Source organism: Haliotis rubra, unplaced genomic scaffold (assembly GCF_003918875.1).
Source record: "Haliotis rubra isolate DU_JTF1 unplaced genomic scaffold, ASM391887v1 Scf568, whole genome shotgun sequence".
Lineage (NCBI taxonomy): Eukaryota > Metazoa > Mollusca > Gastropoda > Lepetellida > Haliotidae > Haliotis > Haliotis rubra.
The window spans coordinates 701,295-725,595 of record NW_025767266.1 but is presented as its reverse complement, the minus strand read 5'-3'; the positions used below and the strand labels follow the sequence as shown (position 1 = coordinate 725,595).

Genomic DNA, 24,301 nt, shown 5'->3' with positions numbered 1-24,301 from the left:
GGAGATATGCTGGATATTTTGCTAGCCAAGGCAAGACGCCAATATTGTTGGCCGTTAAGAAGTTCCTTGTGGCAACAGCTGTGTGAGGAGGAGCATTGTTCTGTTGGAACAAGGTTCGTGGATTCCTTGGATGAAAAGGCAGTACAACAGGCCTCAAACGAGGTCAATATATCGAGTTGCATTCAAATTTTGTTCAATGATAACCAGTTCTGTCTTCTGGTTGCCACAAATGACCCCCAAACCACCACACTCGCACCTCCATAGGGCTCCACTTCCTGTAGGCAACACCGCGCAGACCTGAACCCGACCATCAGGTCTGTTCATTTGGAACCTGCTTCCATCTGTGAAAAGAGCTCGACACCAATTTCGTTGCTGCCACTGACGAACATTCCTGGCCAATACCAGTCTACGATGTCGATGTTCAACCGTAAACGCCATGCCCTTGAAAGGTCGGTAGGAACGGATACCATGTGCACGAAGACGTCTGCTACTGTCCATCTGCTGACTCAATGCCCAAGCCTTTGCGCCGCTGATGACGTCACAGTTCGGAATCTGTTCCGCAGATGAAGCACCCGTAAATGGTGGTGTTCCTGGGGGGGTGGTAAAGCTTGGTCTGCCGCTCCCTGGTTTGTCTTAAACGTGTGACCAATCTTCCAATTGTTCGTTTTGCACAGCCATGATTCTTGCAACATGAGAGTGCAAGGCTCCCACCCCCAGCATACCAATTGCTCGTTCTCTTTGCTCTGATATTAATGTTAAATGTTTTGATGGTCAAACGGGTGACAGAGAACAGTTCAGCTCGTGTTTTATATATAGATTGCATACGGGTACTTTTCTGCACGTGTGGGAGGTTTTGGCGCTCAATGTGATTTTTGCCACTTAGGACATGCAGCACGTGCTTTTCATTCACGTAAAACGTTAATGTGTGTTTGTGAGATGCACTTCCAACCATATTTCACGTATATGGCCACTTAGACGAAAATTATGATAATTTATATTTTGGGGACGTTTCTTTTGCACGTGAGTGTAATATGAAGTCATATTGGATTAAACACGGTACGCAATGACTGGGTAGCCCCACTGGAGCCACTCTACCACATACAACAGGGAAAAGTTAGTGAGTGAGTTTAGTGAGTGAGTGATTTTAGTTTTACGCCGCACTCAGCAATATTCCAGCTATATGGCGGAGGTCTGGAAATAATCGAGTATGGGCCAGACAATCCAGGGATCAACAACATGAGCATCTATCTGGGCAATTGGGAACCGATGACATGTGTCAACCAAGTCAGCGAGCCTGATCACCCGATCCCGTTAGTAGCCTCTTACAACAAGCATGGATTACTGAAGGTCAGTTTTCTAACCCGGACCTTCACGGGTCTGTTTTTGAGAGCCTGACAAGCGTTTATTGCAATTACTGAAAACAGAAAAGCCCTCTCAGCGACAACGACGTCGTTTGACAATTGAAGAATTTGCCAGATGCGTAGGGATGCTTGAAAAGTGGGACATCACAACCTGTGTGCGAAATAGCCACTGGCCCGCTAGCCCGTGGCCAGTAAAAATCCAGTCGGGCCAGTAAATCTCCAGTCACTGGGCCGACTGGCTCGTGAATGTTCATGAGGTCATTTGCAAATATATCACTCTCTCCGACTTCTTAAGTTATAATACACTATTAATTATGCAAGTTCATCATATTAGCAGCTTAATGATGTAACCCATGTCATGCCGACAATATCTTATTCTCATCTATTTTTGTAATCTTTTGCTTAGTTTCTACATTCAAATTTCGGGCTAGTGAAATATTTTGTGGGCTAGTAGCTTTCAGGGATAGCTAGCCCGACAGGCTAGCAAAATTTGGAAACTCTTTCGCACACTGAACACAACGTCACATTGCCAACGTCCATGGTTGGTCAAACGTGGTCTGCAGGGCTTGGAATTGGGAATCGGAATCAGACTCATGGCTTCAGCTACCCAGTGACATTCGGGTGGTCGAGCACGTTCCGCCACCAGCGCGATGCACACTATTGAGAAAAGTGTAAGTGTGAATGAGTGTGTGTGTGTGCGTGCGTGTGCGCACACACTCCATTTCCACCCGAGTTTCAATGGTCATTGAACAAACTTATAGGACAAAAGGAGGGTGCGCACCCGCAAAGCTCCCCCCTGGCATCGTGGTATCGTGGTATAAACTAGGGCTGTAACGATGCATCGAACTATCGATGGATTGCAATTGTTGATGGTAGAAAGAAAAGTATCGATGCATTGGCTTCCGTTGATAAATGCGCAGCGCAAAATTCAGGAATTCATTGAGTTTATGTTTTAACTGTTTGCTTGAACTGTTTCTTGTCAGTCATTAAAAGAGACTGGAATACTTCAACTTGTTTTTATCGGATATATAAACTATACATTCATTTGGGAAATAACTTCAAATGAGACATATCAAGAAGAAAAAAAACTATTGCAATAGTATTGCAATTGTTGGTCGCAACAGACTATCGCTATCGCAATAGTAGGTTGCAATAGACTATCGCTATCGCAATAGTTGTTTTCCCCTCAACAGTCACCCCTATGGTAAACACTCGCAAAGCATTCGTCACTACTCGCCCCTTTCCGTTACCTCTAAGAAGACCCGTCCCCAATCGATAAATGTAATGCGCGAAAATACGAAAAAAATCAATCCGTATGCGTGTGAGGATTGGAGTAATTTTATCAAAATAATCCCAAGTACTTAATACGTTTATAGCAGCATGTGAATGTTTATAAAATAGTGAAAAGTATATATCGTCATTTCGACATTACAGGGAACCTAGCTAGCATAATTGCGTTGCCCAATTTGAAGGTTTCTTTATAAGCAAGGGAGATATTCGAACGGACGCACGAGCGTTTTTTGCTTAACGGCTCCTATGGTCTCTCTCACGATCTTGCGGGGCTTGCTTTGGATATTTTACGTGCGCTTTCCCACGTGATCGGTCTTTCTCATTAGGGCTGTGACGGGTAGGAAAAAATGGAATCGAGTACCCGCATGAAATTACCCGAATCGGAATCGAGTACCCGAAAATGTAAGGAATACAGCGCTTCCGTCAACTTTCTGAATATTCAATCACGATTTGACAGAGATTATTATAGAAAACTTGAAAGGGTGGCAATAAGACATTAAATATGATCTCAAGCTATATAAGTTACGTCTGGTTAACCAATATGAGTAACACGATTGCTTACATTGCTCGTTAAAAAAACCCTTTTCGTTCCTACTGTTACTGTAACTTGATTACTCAGATAAATTACAGTCGTTAATAATAACCTCCATTAATCGACAATACCAATGATGTAAATGTGTGTTACGTCAATAATGAAAAAGACAAGTTACTATCTGCCCTTGTCATTACAGAATTCTCTCCCTTTCCGGGTACTCGATTCCCAGAAATAGGACTCGATTCCAGCTGTACCCGACCCGGATTCGAGTACCCGTCCCAGCCCTATTTCTCATAAGGTATTACGCTCTATTTGGTTTGATTGTTTTATTTCATTATTATACGTTGTCAAGTTCTGCAAGTGTCCGTGGACGATGGTGATGTTTACTGACGCGTCGATCAGGTTCGTTCCATAGTGGCTCGATCGGGTTCAGATCAGGCGATTTGGAAGGCCAGGGAAGGACATAGCCGTTTGCATTGGCGAGGATAAGCACCTGTTACACACACATGAAACACCGGGGATCAAACCACACAACTTCTCTTCTCTCACTATCCTGAAGGGGGCATTGTCAGCACAGGTGTTACAGGTGTGTTCTGGATACAGAAATATACACTGAACAAAGTCAAAATACAAAATCTCACCTGGTATCACCAGGTACACTAAACGTTCGGCGAGTACTTTTTCTTTTCCGCAACCAAAAATCAAAACTGTATGTAATAATGATAATAATAGGTGCATTTTATAATGGGCTAAACTCCTTTCACTATGTGAATGCTATAGTGCTAACAAAAGTCCTCTGGTATTTACAAAGTTTGTAATTTGGGGCAAGATTAGGCTCTGTTGTAAAACTGATTAAACAGGTAAGCTTTAAAGTCCTTTTGTAGGTGCAGATATTTTCAATTTTTACAAGTCAGCATGCAGTTCATTCCACAATGTTGCTGCATTGAAAGAAAAGGATCTTTTCCAAAACCATCTAAGCTTTGGTTTTGGCACACTGGTTTTGTTTTGGTTTTTGTTGTAGTATATGGTCATTGCCCTTCAACTGGTTGCGAGTGGTATTGTGCAATGCGAAATATTTGTTACTGTGTATGCTCGTACTTATATAAGGCAATCAAATGTATCTAATACAACAGTGTGACAGCTCCGATCAAGAAAACAGGACAAATCAGAATGGATCCGTCCTTGGGTAAATTTCTGTATACAGAAACGTACCTGGGGTAGATGTCTTTAGTACCTGTACCAACAAAGCCCCTTCAGCCTCACTATCCAATACACCACAGAGTGGGTCTTTCTTGCCAAAGAACAGTGAGTGAGCTGGGTTTTACGACGCTTTCAGCAATATTCTAGCAATGGTACAGTGGAGGACACCAGAAATGGGCTTCACACATTGTACCCATGTGGCGAATCGAAGCCGTGCCTTCAGGACAAAGAACACAATACCATCAATATATAAGAAACATTTATTCAGCACCAGACAATAGCAGCTGATAACACAGTTCTTAAAACGACCTTGAAAGAAGAAAATGCAGCAGAAGTGAAAAGCACTTATTGATCTTAAGCCAGTGCTCATTAATGTCAATTTATACATCAAGGTTAACAGATTCTCCTCCTAGATTAAATATACTGTATCAAAATAATAATCAAACCGCCTTTTGACCCTGGAAATTAATGTGACCTAATTCTATTTTTTCACACTTTTGATTTCCCCCTCACACCTCTGGATCTTTTGTTTGCATGTTGTTGAATTCTGCTGAAGCAACATTCCAGCCTTGTGACACAGCCTGTATATAACTGAGTCTGGACCAGACGATCCAGTGACTGACAAAATGAGCATTAAATCCATGACTGACTGAGTTTGGTTTTATGCTGCTTTTAGCAATATTCCAGCAACATCACAGCGGGGGACACCAGAAATGGGCTTCACACATTGTACCCATGGCGTGATGAGCCAATGCTTTGACCACTAGGCTCCCCCATCGCCCCGGTTAAATCCATGACAATCCTACAAGTCATGACAAATTGTATTCAAACCCATAACACCGCACATCCCTTTAGGCCACCTGCCACCATTTTGTTTTCTAGTATCTGTTCAATATGGCACTATGACTCTAACCTAACATAAGCGAAGTTCTTTTTCTAAAAGTACACATCAAAAGCCTCACAAAATCAGTGCAGTTTCACCTGGGAGATGATATTGAAGTTAGTGAAAATGGTTTTACACTGCTTTTAGCAATATCATGGAAAGGGACACCAGAAATATATTTACACATTGAATCAAACCTGTTGTTTTTGTGTGACGATTGCTCTAACCACGAGGCTAACCTATGGGTCACAGGAGTTGGATATCGTCTCTACTCCTACAGTTAACTGATGAAGGTGATTTGACAAAGAAACACAAATATATAAGGCTATCACTTGCACTTAGGAGTGCAGATTCTAAATAAAAATGACAGAATTTGACTTAAATGATTTATAATTTTCCTTCAGTCTCAATGTCTGAAAGGTACTGGAGACAAAACATTAAAAAATTGAATATTCCTCCTACATATTTTACTGATTACCTCAAATATTATATTATGAGGCTATGGCAGTTTTTTTACTGTATATTTACTAGTAAATTGTAACTGCCTACAACAAATATCCAACATATTTAAAAAAAGGCACTTGACCATCAAAAGGGAGATAATTGCAGAAGGCATTACAAACATCTGAAACACAAAGAAAACAGCAGTACAAAGATCCAACCTAAACACAGGGATTGTTTCCTTATTTCCAGGCAACACCTGTGCAGGTACAATGTTACCAAACAGGTGTCTTGTATTGTCAGGCTGGATCCAGCGCAGGTAACATTTCCCAGCACAAGAGCGTGGCAGCATTTCTATTGGTCTATTCAAGCTCTATGAAATCATACCCTGATATAAAATGTAATATCAATATTACCCATAAGGACATAGGTATAACCAAAAATGTTTTTGGTATTTGTCACTCAGATTTATTCTGTTAGCTGACAACTGATGAGTCAGTTGTCTTCATTGTTTGCTATGGGGCACATAGCATGATATCAAATGATTAAATATTATGTCATCCCGTGTTCAAGAAGTCAAAGAATGTGCATTCAGTTTGTCTGAGCTGATGCTGGACTTGAAATTTAGAAATGAAATTCAATCATCCTTTGGAATACTGACCTGACAATTACACTGCATCAAAGGAGAACAATCTCTGGCTGTTGTGATTGGATGATTTTTAATGCAAGATATTTGTAGTTTTAATGTGTATCCATCCTGTCACTGAGTGACCATATTTTAAACTATTTAGTACTGCCTTTTTCAACAAGATGACTTATGCTGGATGTGACCACAGTGAGTGTTGTTTTTTTACCTGTGTTTAGCAATATTCCTGTAATATCATGGCAGGGGACACCAGAAATGGGACACAAGCAATGGGCTTTAAGCACATATAAGTACCCTTTAAAGTTGATTCAAGGATGGGGAAACTTAGGACAAACTTTCCCGAGTCCTTCAGCGTGGCGAGTGAACGCTCTAACCACTAGGCTACCCCAACCGCCCGGATGTGACCACAGATATTTTGGAGACAGTCTGGTTGGAACTGGGGTTAGGCTGTTTATCTTCCTGTACTCTGACAAGGATCTAGTAGAGGTAGCCATCTTTTGGGTTTTATTGCAGCTTTAATGCCAGGGCTGTACATGACAAGGGGAGATAATTGTAGAATGAAATGATTGCAGATTGACAATGCAGATTGAATGAAGACAGGAGACAACTACATGAAGAGGGGAGACAACGGCTGATTGAATGGAAACAACCACATAAAGGGGAGACAACTGCTGAAGGTGACAATACATTGTACATGCTCATTTTGCAGCCTAATCAATGAATCATGCTTTCACTGGAATCAATATTTTTCATATTGCACAAAAGAGCAGCTTCAATACCTTGAGCTGTGGAATCATTGGCATGTTGGCTCGACATTTTTTTTGTATGTGGGTGTGTGCATGTATGCATGTGAGAAATTTGGCACGTGTGTTTGGTTGTGTGTATGTATGTCTGTGAGTGAGTGAGTTTAGTTTTACGCCACACTCAGCAATATTCAAGCCATATGGCGGCGGTCTGTAAATAACCGAGTCTGGACCAGGCAATCCAGTGATCAACAGCATCAGCATTGATCTGCACAATTGGGAGCCGATGACATGTGTCAACCAAGTCAGCGAGCCTGACCACCCGATCCTGTTAGTCGCCTCTTACAATAAGCATTGGTTGCTGAAGATCAATTCTAACCCGGACCTTCACGGGTCGTGTGTGTCTATGTATGTGTGTGGGCGCATTGTATTCTTTAGGCCAGACCAATTTTATTTCTTGTTTTATGGATCCGCCGGTCGTATTTTTTCAAGAATAAGAAAAACAATAAAAGTTAATTTTCCCCACTCAAAAAATAAAATCCTAATGTTTTTATGTTCAAAAATGTAAATTTACAAGAAAAGTTTGTTTCAGATTGTGTTTTGCCCCATATGCACTTCATAAATTGCCAAAAGTATAATACTCTTAGTATTTATTTATTTTTATCTTTTTTCCCTCCTGCCTTTAGGCTTTCTGAGTACAAAAATCCGTAAAACAAGAAATAAAATTGGTCTGGCCTTACTCAACTTATCATCAACCATTGTGTAGGTTTATGTCTTAATTTGTCTTATCATAATTGTATATACAAGATTGTACTTTCAGTGTCTCAAAGGCCATACCTGGACAGATTTTATTGTTCTGTGAACATGTAGTGTATATAACATGTGAAACTACAATAAACCTTATTCTCTCTCACTGATTGTTTTGTGGAATGGCAGCCAGGAAGGAGAATAATATCGATCATATTCCCAGCAGGACCAAGAGGAGGCCAATACAAATTCAGCATCACACATGGCAGACAGTTACCTGTGACTGGTGAATGTTGAATAGTTAAAGCTGAGCAGAACATAGCAATCTGTGAATTAGTGACTAGTGAATATCGGTTAGGCAAAAAAAAACCCATGTGTGTTTAGGGTAACATGAAATACTAAAACAGGGTCGGTAGGTAGGGTTTATCTTTTTTTTTTTTTCTTACTTTTTTTTTAAATGCACTCGCATTTTTTCATAAAATCACATATTTACGTAATATCAGGAACCAATTTTGAAAGAAAAGAGGGGAAACCAGTTTAAAATTTTAATAACTGAAGCAACAACACTTTCTAAATTTAACATTTATGAAAAACAGGAGTAAGTGAGCACAGGTCACATATGGTCGCCCCCCAACAGTGGGGAGGACATACTGTTGGAGTAGCAAAATGTTTCGCTGTCTTTCAAAAAAAAAGAGAAAAAAGTTTAGGGTTGTGAAGTATGTGATGGGTTCGGTCGGGAAACTGTAAACACACAATTTATTTTTTGGGGCCTTAGTAAAACCTGAGCTACAAACCACATCTAAAATTTCACAGCTACCCTTCCTAGAGATTGACCTTACATCAGAGGTCATGCTTAAAACATCTCAGTAGAACAACAGTGTACAATATTTACGTTCAGGGCACAATCTGTAATCCATGCTCCCCAATACACAAAGGTCCAAGATATCAGACCTCCCTGTGGAATGAGACTTATTAAAGTGACATCTGTTTAGTTTAACAGGCCATCTTTAGACATTTTTCATTGTTGGTTGTGAACATTTGAGACATATATATTGACAATGTACATGGCAAGCTTGACAATGATTTCTGAGACATTAATTTTTTAGCGTGGTTTTGAACTAAGAGAGAATGAGTGTGGTTTTATGCCGCTTTTAGCAATATTCCAGCAATATCATGGCAGGGGGACACCAGAAATGGGCTTCACACATTGTACCCATGTGGGGAATGGAACCTGGGTCTTCAGCGGGACAAGCGAACACTTCAACCGCTAGGCTACCCCACCACCCCGTTTTTGAGCTGAGATTTCCAGCATAAACACATACATTTGTATCAGTGTACAGGCATAACTATTTAAATCCTATTTGAAAATTATACTGAAAAATCAACATTAAGTTAAGCCAGGCTTTTAAAAAATAAAAACATTTAAATTTGAAAATGATTAAATATGAAAAGTAGTGGTTATATTATCATAAATTGCTATCAACTTGATCAATAGCCATAAAATACTCATATGGCAAGAATTAAAACCAGCTGAAAGGTTCAAAACGGAGCAAGTTATAATCTGAGGATGAATCATAACTAACTAAAATTCAGAGAAAATGAACAAAAATAATTTGATTTCTGAGTTATTTACCTTACCAACCTGAACGTTTTGGCTTTTTAACATAAATCGGGTCTCATGAACAAATTGTCCAATGACGTATATTGAACATCACAGCAACAACAATCACACAGGTAATTCAACCATAAAAAATATTTGCATCGTTTTCACAAGGAAAGTTCATACTTCACCTCATGAGAACATCAACCAGATAACACACAAACACATGTATCCTTCCGCCTCGTAATGCTGATTCTGTTAGGACAAACTACATTCGTCAACATGTATTCCTCCGACACAAGCATCACCAATGCCAAGGTGATGGATCATCTTCACAGTTCGATCCTTTTTCTTCTTCTTCTTCTCTGTCTTCTTATCGTCCCCCTTCTTTTTGTCATCAGCCTATAAACAAAGACACAATGTAAGTTGTCTCTTTTTGTATGAGTGAGTGAGTGAGTTGGTTTTATGCCGATTTTAGCAATATTCCAGCAATATCACGGCGGGGGACACCAGAAATGGGCTTCACACATTATACCCATGTGGGGAATCGAACCCGGGTCTTCGGTGAGACGAGAGAACACTTTAACCACTAGGCTACCCCAAGATTGAAATACAGGCTACCTCATGATGGGTCTTTTGGACGAGGGTTGTGGGGTAGCCTAGATTCTCAGAGCGTTTTGTCAGTGAAGTCATGCCTAAGACCCAGGTTTGATTCACCATATGTGTGAAGCCCATTTTCAGGTGTCCCACATCATGTCATTGCTGGAATACAGTCAAACCCTGTTTATCCGGACATTTTGGTTACACTCAGAAATCGCTCGGATAGCGAGGCATCCGGTTAACTGGATCAAACAAGCAAAACGTATTGATGTATATTGAAAAATTATTCATGTACAATACAATTACAATGTAGTTAATCCTAATCCAAATTAACATGTGTTTTCGTTGCTGATGAGATTCTCTCACACCTGCCAAATCCTAATGAACAACTGAAGTGACCCGCATCCCTAGTGTTTTGATGGGTATTTAATCAATTCACATCAAATGGCTGCCGAGAGAGATAAAAAACTGAATACACTTAGTCGTGCGGTAAACATGCACATACACATGCACATGAGTACAGATCTTTCCGTCTGGGTAACTGGTTCATTTTTCAATGGAAATCTATCGGAATGATTTGAAAATTCTCATCCGGGTCCGGAAGCGCGGGGTCCGGCTAAGGGAGTACAATTACAGAGGAACAGGCTGCACGCTTAGCCAGGGACTAGGGACCTGTCCTATAAAGACAGCAGCCTGGGGAACATGGGCGTATGGACAAGAGAGGCCTAAAGGAAAAGTTCTCATTCGTACCACTCAGCGTCGAAGCAAGAGAGAGAAATGCAAATCGTGAGATAGGATAAGTTTAAAAATCATAAATATGCGAAATGCAGTCCTGCTGGTATATTTGCTTTAATGTTTATTTACTACATCCCCCAAAAGTTTTTATGATAATGGGTATTGCATCCCAGATGAGAATCTCACCCCTCAACCCGCTCACCTTCTTGGGGGCCCCCTTCCCGGGGTAGTTCTGTCCTTCGATGGTCACCTCCTCACAGTTGTCTTGTTGCACCAGGAAGTCCTTCACGTCCCACGCCTTTGCCCCGTCCGACACCATGAACAACACACGGTTGCTGCCCACCACGTACCTGAAACAGGTGGCAGTCATCATCATCATCATCATCATCATCATCATCGTCGAAATCACAAAAATCATCAAAATCAAAGGCAAGACCAATTTTATTTCTTGTTTTATGGATCCGCCTGTCGTATTTTTTCAAGAATAAGAAAAAAATTAAAAATTAATTATCCCCGCTCAAAAAAATAATAAAAATAAAATTCTTATGTTTTTATTGGCCAAAGTGTAAACTTACACGGAATTGTTTTTAGATGGGTTTTTTTGCCCTATATACACTTCATGATTTGACAAAAGTAAAATACTTTTAGTACTTAAAAGAAATTTATTTATTTTCCTCCTGCCTTTAGGTTTTCTGAGGACCAAAATCCTTTAAACAAGAAATAAAATTGGTCTGGCCTTATCATAATTATAATCAATGTCGTCATCATCACCATCAAAAGGAATAGTGAATTTGTAAAGCATCTAAGTTCAACTTAGCCAGATAACATTGGTGCCCTGTGGTGCGGTATATATGACTATGTCATGATTGTCAGGTCTGGTGCTGACCATGCCGACTGAAGCTTCATTTTAATGTTCAGTGACGTAGGAGGGAAGATAGTTCTACAGCACAGGAGCTCCTATTGACTAGGCTTGGTCATAACTGGCTGGGTTAGCAGTTGGCCTGAGAAGTCAATATGGGTCATATGTCTTAAATTAAAAACATCTGTTCTACACTGGACACAAGGCATGGTTTCTAAATGGGGCACATAACCTGAGTCTTATACATGGTGACACAAGGCATGGGTTGTACACTGGACACAAGGCATGGGTTCTGTACAGTTCACAAGGCATGGGTTGTACACTGGACACAAGGCATGGGTTGTACACTGAACACAAGGCATGGGTTGTACACTGGACACATGGCATGGGTTGTACACTGGACACATGGCATGGGTTGTACACTGGACACAAGGCATGGGTTCTGTACAGTTCACAAGGCATGGGTTCTGTACAGTTCACAAGGCATGGGTTGTACACTGGACACAAGGCATGGGTTGTACACTGAACACAAGGCATGGGTTGTACACTGGACACAAGGCATGGGTTGTACACTGAACACAAGGCATGGGTTGTACACTGGACACAAGGCATGGGTTGTACACTGGACACAAAGGCATGGGTTGTACACTGGACACAAGGCATGGGTTGTACACTGGACACAAGGCATGGGTTGTACACTGGACAAAAGGCATGGGTTGTACACTGGACACAAGGCATGGGTTGTACACTGGACACAAGGCATGGGTTGTACACTGGACACAAGGCATGGGTTGTACACTGGACACAAGGCATGGGTTGTACACTGGACACAAGGCATGGCTTGTACACTGCACACAAGGCATGGCTTGTACACTGGACACAAGGCATGGGTTGTACACTGGACACAAGGCATGGGTTGTACACTGGACACAAGGCATGGGTTGTACACTGGACACAAGGCATGGGTTGTACACTGGACACAAGGCATGGGTTGTACACTGGACACAAGGCATGGGTTGTACACTGGACACAAGGCATGGGTTGTACACTGGACACAAGGCATGGGTTGTACACTGGACACAAGGCATGGGTTGTGTACAGTTCACAAGGCATGGGTTGTACACTGGACACAAGGCATAGGTTGTACACTGGACACAAGGCATGGGTTGTACACTGGACACAAGGCATGGGCTGTACACTGGACACAAGGCATGGGATGTACACTGGACACAGGGCATGGGTTGTACACTGGACACAAGGCATGGGCTGTACACTGGACACAAGGCATGTGCTGTACACTGGACACAGGGCATGGGTTCTGTACAGTTCACAAGGCTGGTGTTGTACATTGGACACAAGGCATGGGTTGTACACTGGACACAAGGCATGGGTTCTGTACAGTTCACAAGGCATGGGTTGTACACTGGACACAAGGCATGGGTTGTACACTGGACACAAGGCATGGGTTGTACACTGGACACAAGGCATGGGTTGTACACTGGACACAAGGCATAGGTTGTACACTGGACACAAGGCATGGGTTGTACACTGTACACAAGGCATGGGTTCTGTACAGTTCACAAGGCTGGTGTTGTACACTGGACCCAATGAGATCCACCTACCGTTGCATCTCCATGTTGGCGTTGAACATGCTGCTGTGCCACAAACCGGTGATCTTCTCCGTTTCCTTCTCTGTCGGGTTGCCTGTGTACAGAAACATCCAGTGAGTGAGTGAGTGAGTGAGTGAGTGAGTGAGTGAGTTTTTATGCCACTTTCAGCAATATTCCAGCAATATCACAGCAGGGGACACCAGAAATGAGCTTCACCCATTGTACCCAGGTAGAGAATCAAACCCAGGTGTTCAGCATGACGAGCGAACACTTTAACCACTAGGCTATCCCACCGCCCCTTAATGCAAAAGAAAGGAACAGACATAGTCTGCTTCATGTATGGAACATTTCTGGAGCGTACAAAAGATTGCTCTTACAGTATAAGGGCTGTGATACTGACCTGTTACTAGTGGTAGTCCGGTTAATTGAGATAATCAAAGATTGGTCGCGGTGACTAATCGACCAAGCAATCGATCATGTTTTCTCATGATCGAACACAAACAATTTTGGAACACTTGCTTGCTTAAACAATATTTTTAACAAGGTTGGTTTTGTCTGTTACATATCATAAGCACTACCAGCTCGTTCCAAGTCAGTATTGAATTTATCTTATGGTCCTAACATACTACTCATAAGTTAAAGATGTAACATTTGCAAATGCATTTTGTGAAATTTGCAAAACACTCAAAAGAACTACATGTTTATTCTTTATTTTTGGTACATTAGCAAACATAACCAGGAAAATTTGATGCATGACGCTAACCAATTATTTTTGATGATTTATCGGTTGTAATTACGATCCCAGAATCACCATCTACTTGTCATTCCTAAAGTTCGACTCTCATCCTATGGGAAAAGATCATTCCAACAACTTGCAGCCGCCAGTCTCTGGAACAACTTGCCCACTCACATCAAAGAATGCTGAATCTTTGGACACATTTAAATCGTCTCTACAAACCCACTTTTTCATCTTGCCTATTACTAGACTTTCTATGTTCAATTGTCTCTCTGTAAATAGTTTTAACTATTTTCTTTCTCCTATAGTATTGTAGCGCCACGAGCGGGTATTAGTACCTGGATGTAGCGCTATATAAATACCCACATTATTATTATTATTATTATTAATGAACCAATGATCAATTATGAGATTTTAACCAATTCCCAACACTACCTGCGACAGTGGCAAACATCATCAGTGACTTCCCCTTCTTGGTCTGCTGCATCAACTTTTCAGGGTTGCTCATGTCCAGCTTCGACATGTCGATGCCTTTCTGTTTCCTCTTCCACTCTGGCAACTCGTCCTCTGGTAGAGGCTCCTCATCCTCCTGGTCAACAAGAGTGAGTATGTGAGTTTAGTGTTTACACCGCTTTTAGCAATATTCCAGCAATATCACGGTGGGGGACATTGTGCCCATGTGGGAAATCATACCTGGGTCTTCAGCCTGACGAGCAAATACCTTAACCACTGGTCATGGGGTATTCTGGGAGGATAAGGAGTAAGTGAATAAGCAGGGCTCGATTTAAGAGATGTTAACCTACTTGCACCGGGTGCAATCTAAGATAATAACCTAGTTGGACCAACCAATTCCAGTTGCACCAACCAATTCCAGTTGCAGTGCTTTTATTGCAATATGTAGATGCAATTATTTAGATGTTTTATTCAGAAGTTTACCCACTCAAAAATTGACTTGAACCTAGTGCAAGTTCGACTAATAACTAGGTTGCACTTTGTAATATTGGGTTTTCACCAGTGCAAATAACAAGGCACTAAATCGAGCCCTGATATGGTTTTAAACTGTTTTTAATAATATTCAAGCAAAGCAACAGACCAATGTGGGAATTCAAACCCAGGTATTCGGAGTGACAAGTGTATGCTTTAACCAATAGGCTACCCCACCATATGTATAACCAGATACAAAATACTTCCCGATGTTGCACATCTTTACATTAGCCAGTGCAGCAGAGTACATGTACTGACTGAGTTTGGTTTTATGCTGCTTTTAGCAATATTCCAGCAACATCACGGCGGGGGACACCAGAAATGGGCTTCACACATTGTACCCATGTGGGGATTCGAACCCGGGTCTTCGACGTGACGAGTCAACGCTTTAACCATTAGGCTGCCACACCGCTCCAGAGTACATGTAAAAACTTGTGCATGAATGCCAAAACTGTATGATCCATTCATTCATTCATTCATTCAGTTTTCTGTTCCACTGCTTTCAGCAATATTCCAGCAATATGAAATTGATATACTTTTGTTTCTGTGAAATGAACTGCTTTGATCTGTTGTAAAAGATATTTCTTGTCTGCCACTGAACAGGGCTAAATCTCCCAGAAACATAACTGAGGGGGACAAAGTACACAATTTATTTGCAACCTGTAACTGATCTTAAACATAGAATCCAAATATCCAAGTCTGGTAACTATGGCAACATATTAGAATATTAAGAAATTGTGATTCATCAGTGAGTGAGTGAGTGAGTGAGTGAGTGAATGAGTTTAGTCTTACACCACACTCAGCAATATTCCAGCTATATGGCGGCGGTCTGTAAATAATCGAGTCTGGACAAGACAATCCAGTGATTAACAGCATGAGCATCGATCTACACAATTGGGAACCGATGACATGTGTCAGCCAAGTCAGCGAGCCTGACCACCGGATCCCGTTAGTCGCCTCTTACGACAAGCATGGGTTACTGAAGATCAATTCTAACCCGGTGTAACAGGCCAGAGTATACCCCTGTCTATACCCGGGGTTAAACTGGGCTAGCCCAGACTTCACGGGCCTTTGGTATCATAAGAATAGGACACAAATGGCTGTGGAAAATCAATGACTCTGATACACAGACAGTCTGATATGTCACAAGTTGACAGAAACAGTTTCAACCTTGACATTTCCACTTCCACCACCAGATTTGGCTCTTATTATAAAATATTTATAATCCTGAATTGATTTTTGACTGGCAGCATCAAAGCCCCGTGCTACGGGGAAAGATACAGCTTTGTTCATCTCACCGCAGTTCAGAATAGAACAATGTGTCTCTAATACATATGAAGCAATTATGAGTCTGACGTAATCACATTAATCATAGTTCAACACAAGAGAGTGTTTTATGGTCCTTCAGCTTTGGGTTTCAGATCCCTAATCTATGTGATATTTAGATTTACGCCACTTTTAGCAATATTCCAGCAATATCATGGTGGGGGACACCAGAAATGGACTTTACACATTGTACCCATGTGAGGAATCGAACTTGGGTCTTCAGCGTGATGAACGAATGCTTTAACCATGAGGCTACCCCACCGCTCCCTTAATCTAGGGATACCCTGAATCTTAACTCTCCAAATCAAAGATACCATGTATGCAACAAAGCGAATGAGTTTAGTTTTACTCAGCATTATTCCAGCAATATGGTGGCGGTCTGTAAATACTCGAGTCTGGACTAGACAATCCAGTGATCAACAGCATGACCATCGATCTACACAATTGGGAACCTATGGCATGTGTCAACCAAGCCAGCAAGCCTGACCACCCGATCCCGTTAGTCGCCTCTTGCGACAAAGACTCATTGACTGTTACTTTAAAATACTGATCACTGTAAAATTTTGCAACAGTCAGACTTGATATGTTTTGCTTACTTATTGCCAGCAACATTCATTTCATGATAACCATGATATCAAAGGACCTTAATTTCAGAATATCTCTGAAATATTTTGTTCATTTTAGTTGCCTGACATACAAAATCCCATAAGAATACAGTTTTGCTAAAAGAAAAAAAGTGTCAACTGTTCCATAATTTCTGTATAATGATTAGAGGTTGCAACAATACAGAAATCTCGCAAATGATATGTATCCATTTATATCTTGGAGCGATACAATTTGATTCGATGCATATCATGATATCCTATCTTTAGTTTTTTCTTTACAAAAGTATTTTATAATCTAATTGTGATAATGATTTTTGTACAACTTTCCTGCAAAACTGACTTTATGGACTTATTTGGGGGCATGGAAGGCCCAGTCATATCTTTACAAAGTTATGTCCCTTAGGTGTGTCGGGAGATTATGATTGTTTAGGGCTCGATTTAGTGTTATTTGCACTGGTGAAACCCAATATTACAAAGTGCAACCTAGTTATTAATCTAACTTCCACCAGGTGCAAGTCAATTTTTGAGTTGGTAAACTTCTGAATAAAACATCTAAATAATTGCACCTACATATTGCAATAAATGCAGTGCAACTGGATTTGGTTGGTCCAACGAGGTTTTATCTTAGATTGCACCGGTGCAAGTGGGTTAACATCTCTTAAATCCCGAGCCCTATCGTTGAGTTTAAATCCCAGATTTGCTGTGCTGATATTTCTTGTATGTCAGCACCATTGAGATTTCTCCAAAGTGGTATTGGTATTCATTACTCACCGTTGAAGAATACCACTGTTTAATAATTTTACAATGTTATTACTGGTTTACAGTTATGATGTCACAATGCTAATGCCTCTGTCACAATAGTATTAGAGCCTTGCTTGACTCGCTGAGCTGAAAGTCATCACACTCGTTGACCCTGTCTGGCGCTGAGGCATTAATGGGTACAACAAGGACTGGTCGGCTCGGAGTCAGTATAATGTGTCTGAGTGGGGTATTCATGCTTCACTTTCGGCATGGTATCTCAGTGGGGTAGCACTATAAAACCAGCTTTAGTCTGGGCTAGTACAAGCAGCTGCACATACACATACACATGCATGCATGCATAGTCATATGGCCGAAATATTCTCCAGCACTCGACGTTAAACCCAATTTAATTTAATTGCGTCCATTGTCAATTTTTATATCATTATAGGATGCAGGAATTTAATGTCCTGTAAATCCCTGCATACCCTCAGAGTGAGGCTGCCTATCATCTGGAAGCACCTAAACCAATCAGCCACTGATGCTTCCACAAATCTGTACGTCTAAGGTAGTCCTGATTTAGAAATTAAAACAATTCCCAATCTGTCACATTCATATAAATAATATCGCAAAATCAAACTAACGTTAGAAGTTTTAAAGGTTAGATATTTTACATTTTTTTTTAGGCTTTTATTCTTTTATTGAATGCAATATAAAAACAAAATGATACAAAACCTCTTATCTAAGAAAATGGGATCTTTACTTTTGACATATTTTCCCAGCTCAATTACAGATTTAGAGATATTGTAATTCTTTTTTAGGTTTTTATTATTTCATTGACTACAACATAAAAACAACACCTCTTATTTAAAGAAACTGGGATCTATATTTTTTGACACATTTCCCAAGTTTCCAGATTTCTAGATATTTTAATTTTTTATATTTTTTATTTTTATTTTGTTGAATGCAATATTAAAACAAAATGATACAACACCTCTTTTTTAAAGAAAATAAGATCATTATTATTGATGCATTTCAATAAATGTCCTCTAAAATGACACTTAAGTTTCAAATTCGAATAAATATTGACATAGTCTCTCAAGCTTATCTGAAACTGTTCAACTTAAACAGATTGCCTTACTTCTTCAGGTGTAATCTGAGACCATAACATAAACTGATATTAAAAATTCAGTGGACTAAATTTCCAGCGAATCAGAGACCAACACGAAACATCATTAAGCATTTAGTGTCTCATCTCAGATCAGCCATATCCATATCTCAAATAGTTCTTTGTGAAAAAAGCTGCAGCTTATATATCCAATTTCAGATATAGCACCCTTTGAATGAATTATTTCATGAGCACTGCAACATATGTAACACATTAGAAATATAGCAAGAAATGAATAGATAAATTTCCTGGATATTTTTGGTTGAAAACATTCAGTAACCTTGATACAGTTGTGTTATATATGTTATCTATATGTTATATAAAACTGTTATATATTTGACTCACTGACCAATCAAAGATAAAACTACCAATGAAATTGAGTCCACATTATAGTTTTATGCATTTGATATACATAATTTTTTTATTATCTATATGGTGAAACATAACCAGTGTCATAAATATCATATGTGCATATGTGCACATATTACTTTTGCCAAGCAACCATTGTTTCTGAGTTCATTAAACAATTGAACCTGACGTCTATGAACTGGGCAGTCACACTTGCTTACCGTGTTGTACTGCAAAATGCACATGAATAAAATGAATAATAAAGAAATTATTACACGAGCAAGTGTGTCATACGACTTATAAGAAACGAGTGCGAAATTTTGTATTGCCCGATTGAGAATCAAAGTTCAGAAATGAGATTATACTTGACATATAGATAGCTACTCATATTTGTAAAGTGTTTGTTGTTGTTCTTGATAATGTTCACAGTGTTTGAAATTTAGGGGTTTATGGGGTTCTTGAAATTTGCTCCTACATATTAATCTATGGATCTCTTAAATCTTTAATGCTTAACAAGTATAACAGACAATAATAAGGACTTTTTGTTGTGAAACTTACATTGAGCTATATTTAATTTCAACAGTGAAAAGATTAGTATTTCAAATGATAAAGCGAATAAGTCAAGGATCAAAATAAACATGTGATTTAAACAAAAAAGATAGCAAATCCTAACAAATTAAGGGAGGCAACTCTGCAAAATGGATCTTGGCATTTTGTAATAGGGGCAACTTCTACAAAACTGTAACTTGACCGAATGTATCCAAGCAAACTCAATACGTTTTGTTCATGACCATACTTTAAACATTGTGGAGCTGTAACATGACCAAATATATCCAAGCAAATTCATTACGTTTTGTTCATGACCATACTTTAAACATTGTGGAGCTGTAACATGACCAAATATATCCAAGCAAATTCATTACGTTTTGTTCATGACCATACTTTAAACATTGTGGAGCTGTAACATGACCAAATATATCCAAGCAAATTCATTACGTTTTGTTCATGACCATACTTTAAACATTGTGTAGCTGTAACATGACCAAATATATCCAAGCAAATTCATTACGTTTTGTTCATGACCATACTTTAAACATTGTGGAGCTGTAACATGACCAAATATATCCAAGCAAATTCATTACGTTTTGTTCATGACCATACTTTAAACATTGTGGAGCTGTAACATGACCAAATATATCCAAGCAAATTCATTACGTTTTGTTCATGACCATACTTTAAACATTGTGGAGCTGTAACATGACCGAATATATCCAAGCAAAATTCATTACGTTTTGTTCATGACCATACTTTAAACATTGTGGAGCTGTAACATGACCGAATATATCCAAGCAAATTCATTACGTTTTGTTCATGACCATACTTTAAACATTGTGGAGCTGTAACATGACCGAATGTATCCAAGCAAATTCATTACGTTTTGTTCATGACCATACTTTAAACATTGTGGAGCTGTAACATGACCGAATATATCCAAGCAAACTCAATACGTTTTGTTCATGACCATACTTTAAACATTGTGGAGCTGTAACATGACCGAATGTATCCAAGCAAATTCATTACGTTTTGTTCATGACCATACTTTAAACATTGTGGAGCTGTAACATGACCGAATATATCCAAGCAAATTCATTACGTTTTGTTCATGACCATACTTTAAACATTGTGGAGCTGTAACATGACCGAATATATCCAAGCAAATTCATTACGTTTTGTTCATGACCATACTTTAAACATTGTGGAGCTGTAACATGACCGAATGTATCCAAGCAAATTCATTACGTTTTGTTCATGACCATACTTTAAACATTGTGGAGCTGTAACATGACCGAATATATCCAAGCAAATTCATTACGTTTTTGTTCATGACCATACTTTAAACATTGTGGAGCTGTAACATGACCGAATATATCCAAGCAAATTCATTACGTTTTGTTCATGACCATACTTTAAACATTGTGGAGCTGTAACATGACCGAATATATCCAAGCAAACTCAATACGTTTTGTTCATGACCATACTTTAAACATTGTGGAGCTGTAACATGACCAAATATATCCAAGCAAATTCATTACGTTTTGTTCATGACCATACTTTAAACATTGTGGAGCTGTAACATGACCGAATATATCCAAGCAAATTCATTACGTTTTCGTTCATGACCATACTTTAAACATTGTGGAGCTGTAACATGACCGAATATATCCAAGCAAACTCAATACGTTTTGTTCATGACCATACTTTAAACATTGTGGAGCTGTAACATGACCAAATATATCCAAGCAAATTCATTCGTTTTGTTCATGACCATACTTTAAACATTGTGGAGCTGTAACATGACCGAATATATCCAAGCAAATTCATTACGTTTTGTTCATGACCATACTTTAAACATTGTGGAGCTGTAACATGACCGAATATATCCAAGCAAACTCAATACGTTTTGTTCATGACCATACTTTAAACATTGTGGAGCTGTAACATGACCAAATATATCCAAGCAAATTCATTACGTTTCGTTCATGACCATACTTTAAACATTGTGGAGCTGTAACATGACCGAATATATCCAAGCAAATTCATTACGTTTTGTTCATGACCATACTTTAAACATTGTGGAGCTGTAACATGACCGAATATATCCAAACAAATTCATTACGTTTAAGTTCATGACCATACTTTAAACATTGTGGAGCTGTAACATGACCAAATATATCCAAGCAAATTCATTACGTTTTGTTCATGACCATACTTTAAACATTGTGGAGCTGTAACATGACCGAATATATCCAAGCAAATTCATTACGTTTTGTTCATGACCATACTTTAAACATTGTGGAGCTGTAACATGACCAAATATATCCAAGCAAATTCATTACGTTTTGTTCATGACCATACTTTAAACATTGTGGAGCTGTAACATGACCCGAATATATCAAAAGCAAATTCATTACGTTTTGTTCATGACCATACTTTAAACATTGTGGAGCTGTAACATGACCCGAATATATCCAAGCAAATTCATTACGTTTTGTTCATGACCATACTTTAAACATTGTGGAGCTGTAACATGACCCGAGAATATATCCAAGCAAATTCATTACGTTTTGTTCATGACCATACTTTAAACATTGTGGAGCTGTAACATGACCCGAATATATCCAAGCAAATTCATTACGTTTTGTTCATGACCATACTTTAAACATTGTGGAGCTGTAACATGACCAAATATATCCAAGCAAATTCATTACGTTTTTGTTCATGACCATACTTTAAACATTGTGGAGCTGTAACATGACCCGAATGTATCCAAGCAAATTCATTACGTTTTGTTCATGACCATACTTTAAACATTGTGGAGCTGTAACATGACCGAATATATCCAAGCAAACTCAATACGTTTTGTTCATGACCATACTTTAAACATTGTGGAGCTGTAACATGACCAAATATATCCAAGCAAATTCATTACGTTTTGTTCATGACCATACTTTAAACATTGTGGAGCTGTAACATGACCGAATATATCCAAGCAAATTCATTACGTTTCGTTCATGACCATACTTTAAACATAGTGGAGCTGTAACATGACCGAATATATCCAAGCAAATTCATTACGTTTCGTTCATGACCATACTTTAAACATAGTGGAGCTGTAACATGACCGAATATATCCAAGCAAATTCATTACGTTTTGTTCATGACCATACTTTAAACATTGTGGAGCTGTAACATGACCGAATATATCCAAGCAAATTCATTACGTTTTGTTCATGACCATACTTTAAACATAGTGGGACTTTACCCTCCTGTGCATCCTGGTGTGTGTGTAGTTGGCAGGTGATCAGGGACATTCAGTCAAATTGAACCATTTAGCCACAATCAATCAGTAGCTCAGTGTATATTGATTCCTCATCTTCTTGGACACACAGGGTGCACTGCGTGTGAAATAGTTTCCAAATTTTGATAGCCTGTCAGGCTAGCTATGCCTGAAAGTTACTAGTCCACAAAGTAATTCACTAGTAGACCCGGGTCATCATTAGCTGCTAATAAGATGAACATTTTTATCAAGCTATAATCTTGCATGATTTAAAATTGTATTATAACATAACAAGTCGGAGAGAGTGATATATATTTTACAAAATGACCCCATGAAAATTCACTAGCCAGTCGGGCCCGTGACTCTTGAGATTTACTGGTACAACTGGATTTTTACTAGCCACGGGCTAGTGGGCCAGTGGCTATTACGCACACTGAGGAGTGCATTTGTGTATGACAAACTAAAAGCACGTACACCATGATGCCCCACCCTCCCACAATTTATGCGAACATCAAACATTCTTTGTTAGGTAGTTGTAAACACATGACACTATATGCTGTGCGATTGGATAAATTGAATAAATGTCATATGAAACATAAACGACCGTTTCCTGAATATAATTGTTCGTGAACTACCCATGGCTGCGCCTGACGCTTCCCACGCCCTCCCCTGTATTCCCTTTAAATGTATCGGCCCACATCTGTCTTGCAAATACATACGCTTTTAGGTTCGTTTCATAAAATGTCACACATACAAATCGGGGAAATGAATGCTTTACCTCCATTGATCATAGAGTCTTTCCAAGTCCGCTTCATCATAGTCTCGGATATTTTTCTTCTTAAACTTGTCTTTTTCTTTTTCGCTCTACCTCCTCCTCGTCGTCTTCTACTTTCCCATCTTCCTCGTCATCGTCTTCATCTTCGTCAACGGTCTTTTTGCTGCAGAAAGCAACAGCAAAGAAGCAGAGACATCAGCAGATATACGCGCCACGCTTTCATCTTGACTATATACAGCGTACACTTCACTCGTTCAAATCAACTTTATTTTAGTTATCTTTTCGTGTTGAAATGCGATTGGATTTTGAGACTTCCCGAACAGGAAGTTGGTTAATAAGAGCAAATGTAAAACTAAAACGGAATATGATTTTTTGTTTGGGACATTTTAAATATAATAGCTATTACAAATGACAAAATGTCAAATGAAATTAATCAGTATTGTTAAATAATGTATGTCTCTTGGAATATTAGCCAAACTATGATTACAGAGTCAAAGAATGTGCACCGTTTTCATCTTACGTTACGGCTTGAT

At 39.3% G+C, this 24,301-nt stretch overlaps 1 protein-coding gene across 1 annotated transcript; it reads right to left on the bottom strand.

Moving 5' to 3' along the window:
• Nucleotides 1–7,776: 7,776 nt before the first annotated feature.
• On the bottom strand, nucleotides 7,777–14,584 carry LOC124254201 (LRP chaperone MESD-like; the record flags this gene model as incomplete). Its single annotated transcript, XM_046688087.1, has 4 exons — nucleotides 7,777–9,848; nucleotides 10,984–11,131; nucleotides 13,263–13,344; nucleotides 14,422–14,584. Coding segments are annotated over 4 exons (537 nt in total), but the record flags the coding sequence as incomplete, so codon positions are not given.
• Between the last annotated feature and the right edge of the window lie 9,717 nt (nucleotides 14,585–24,301).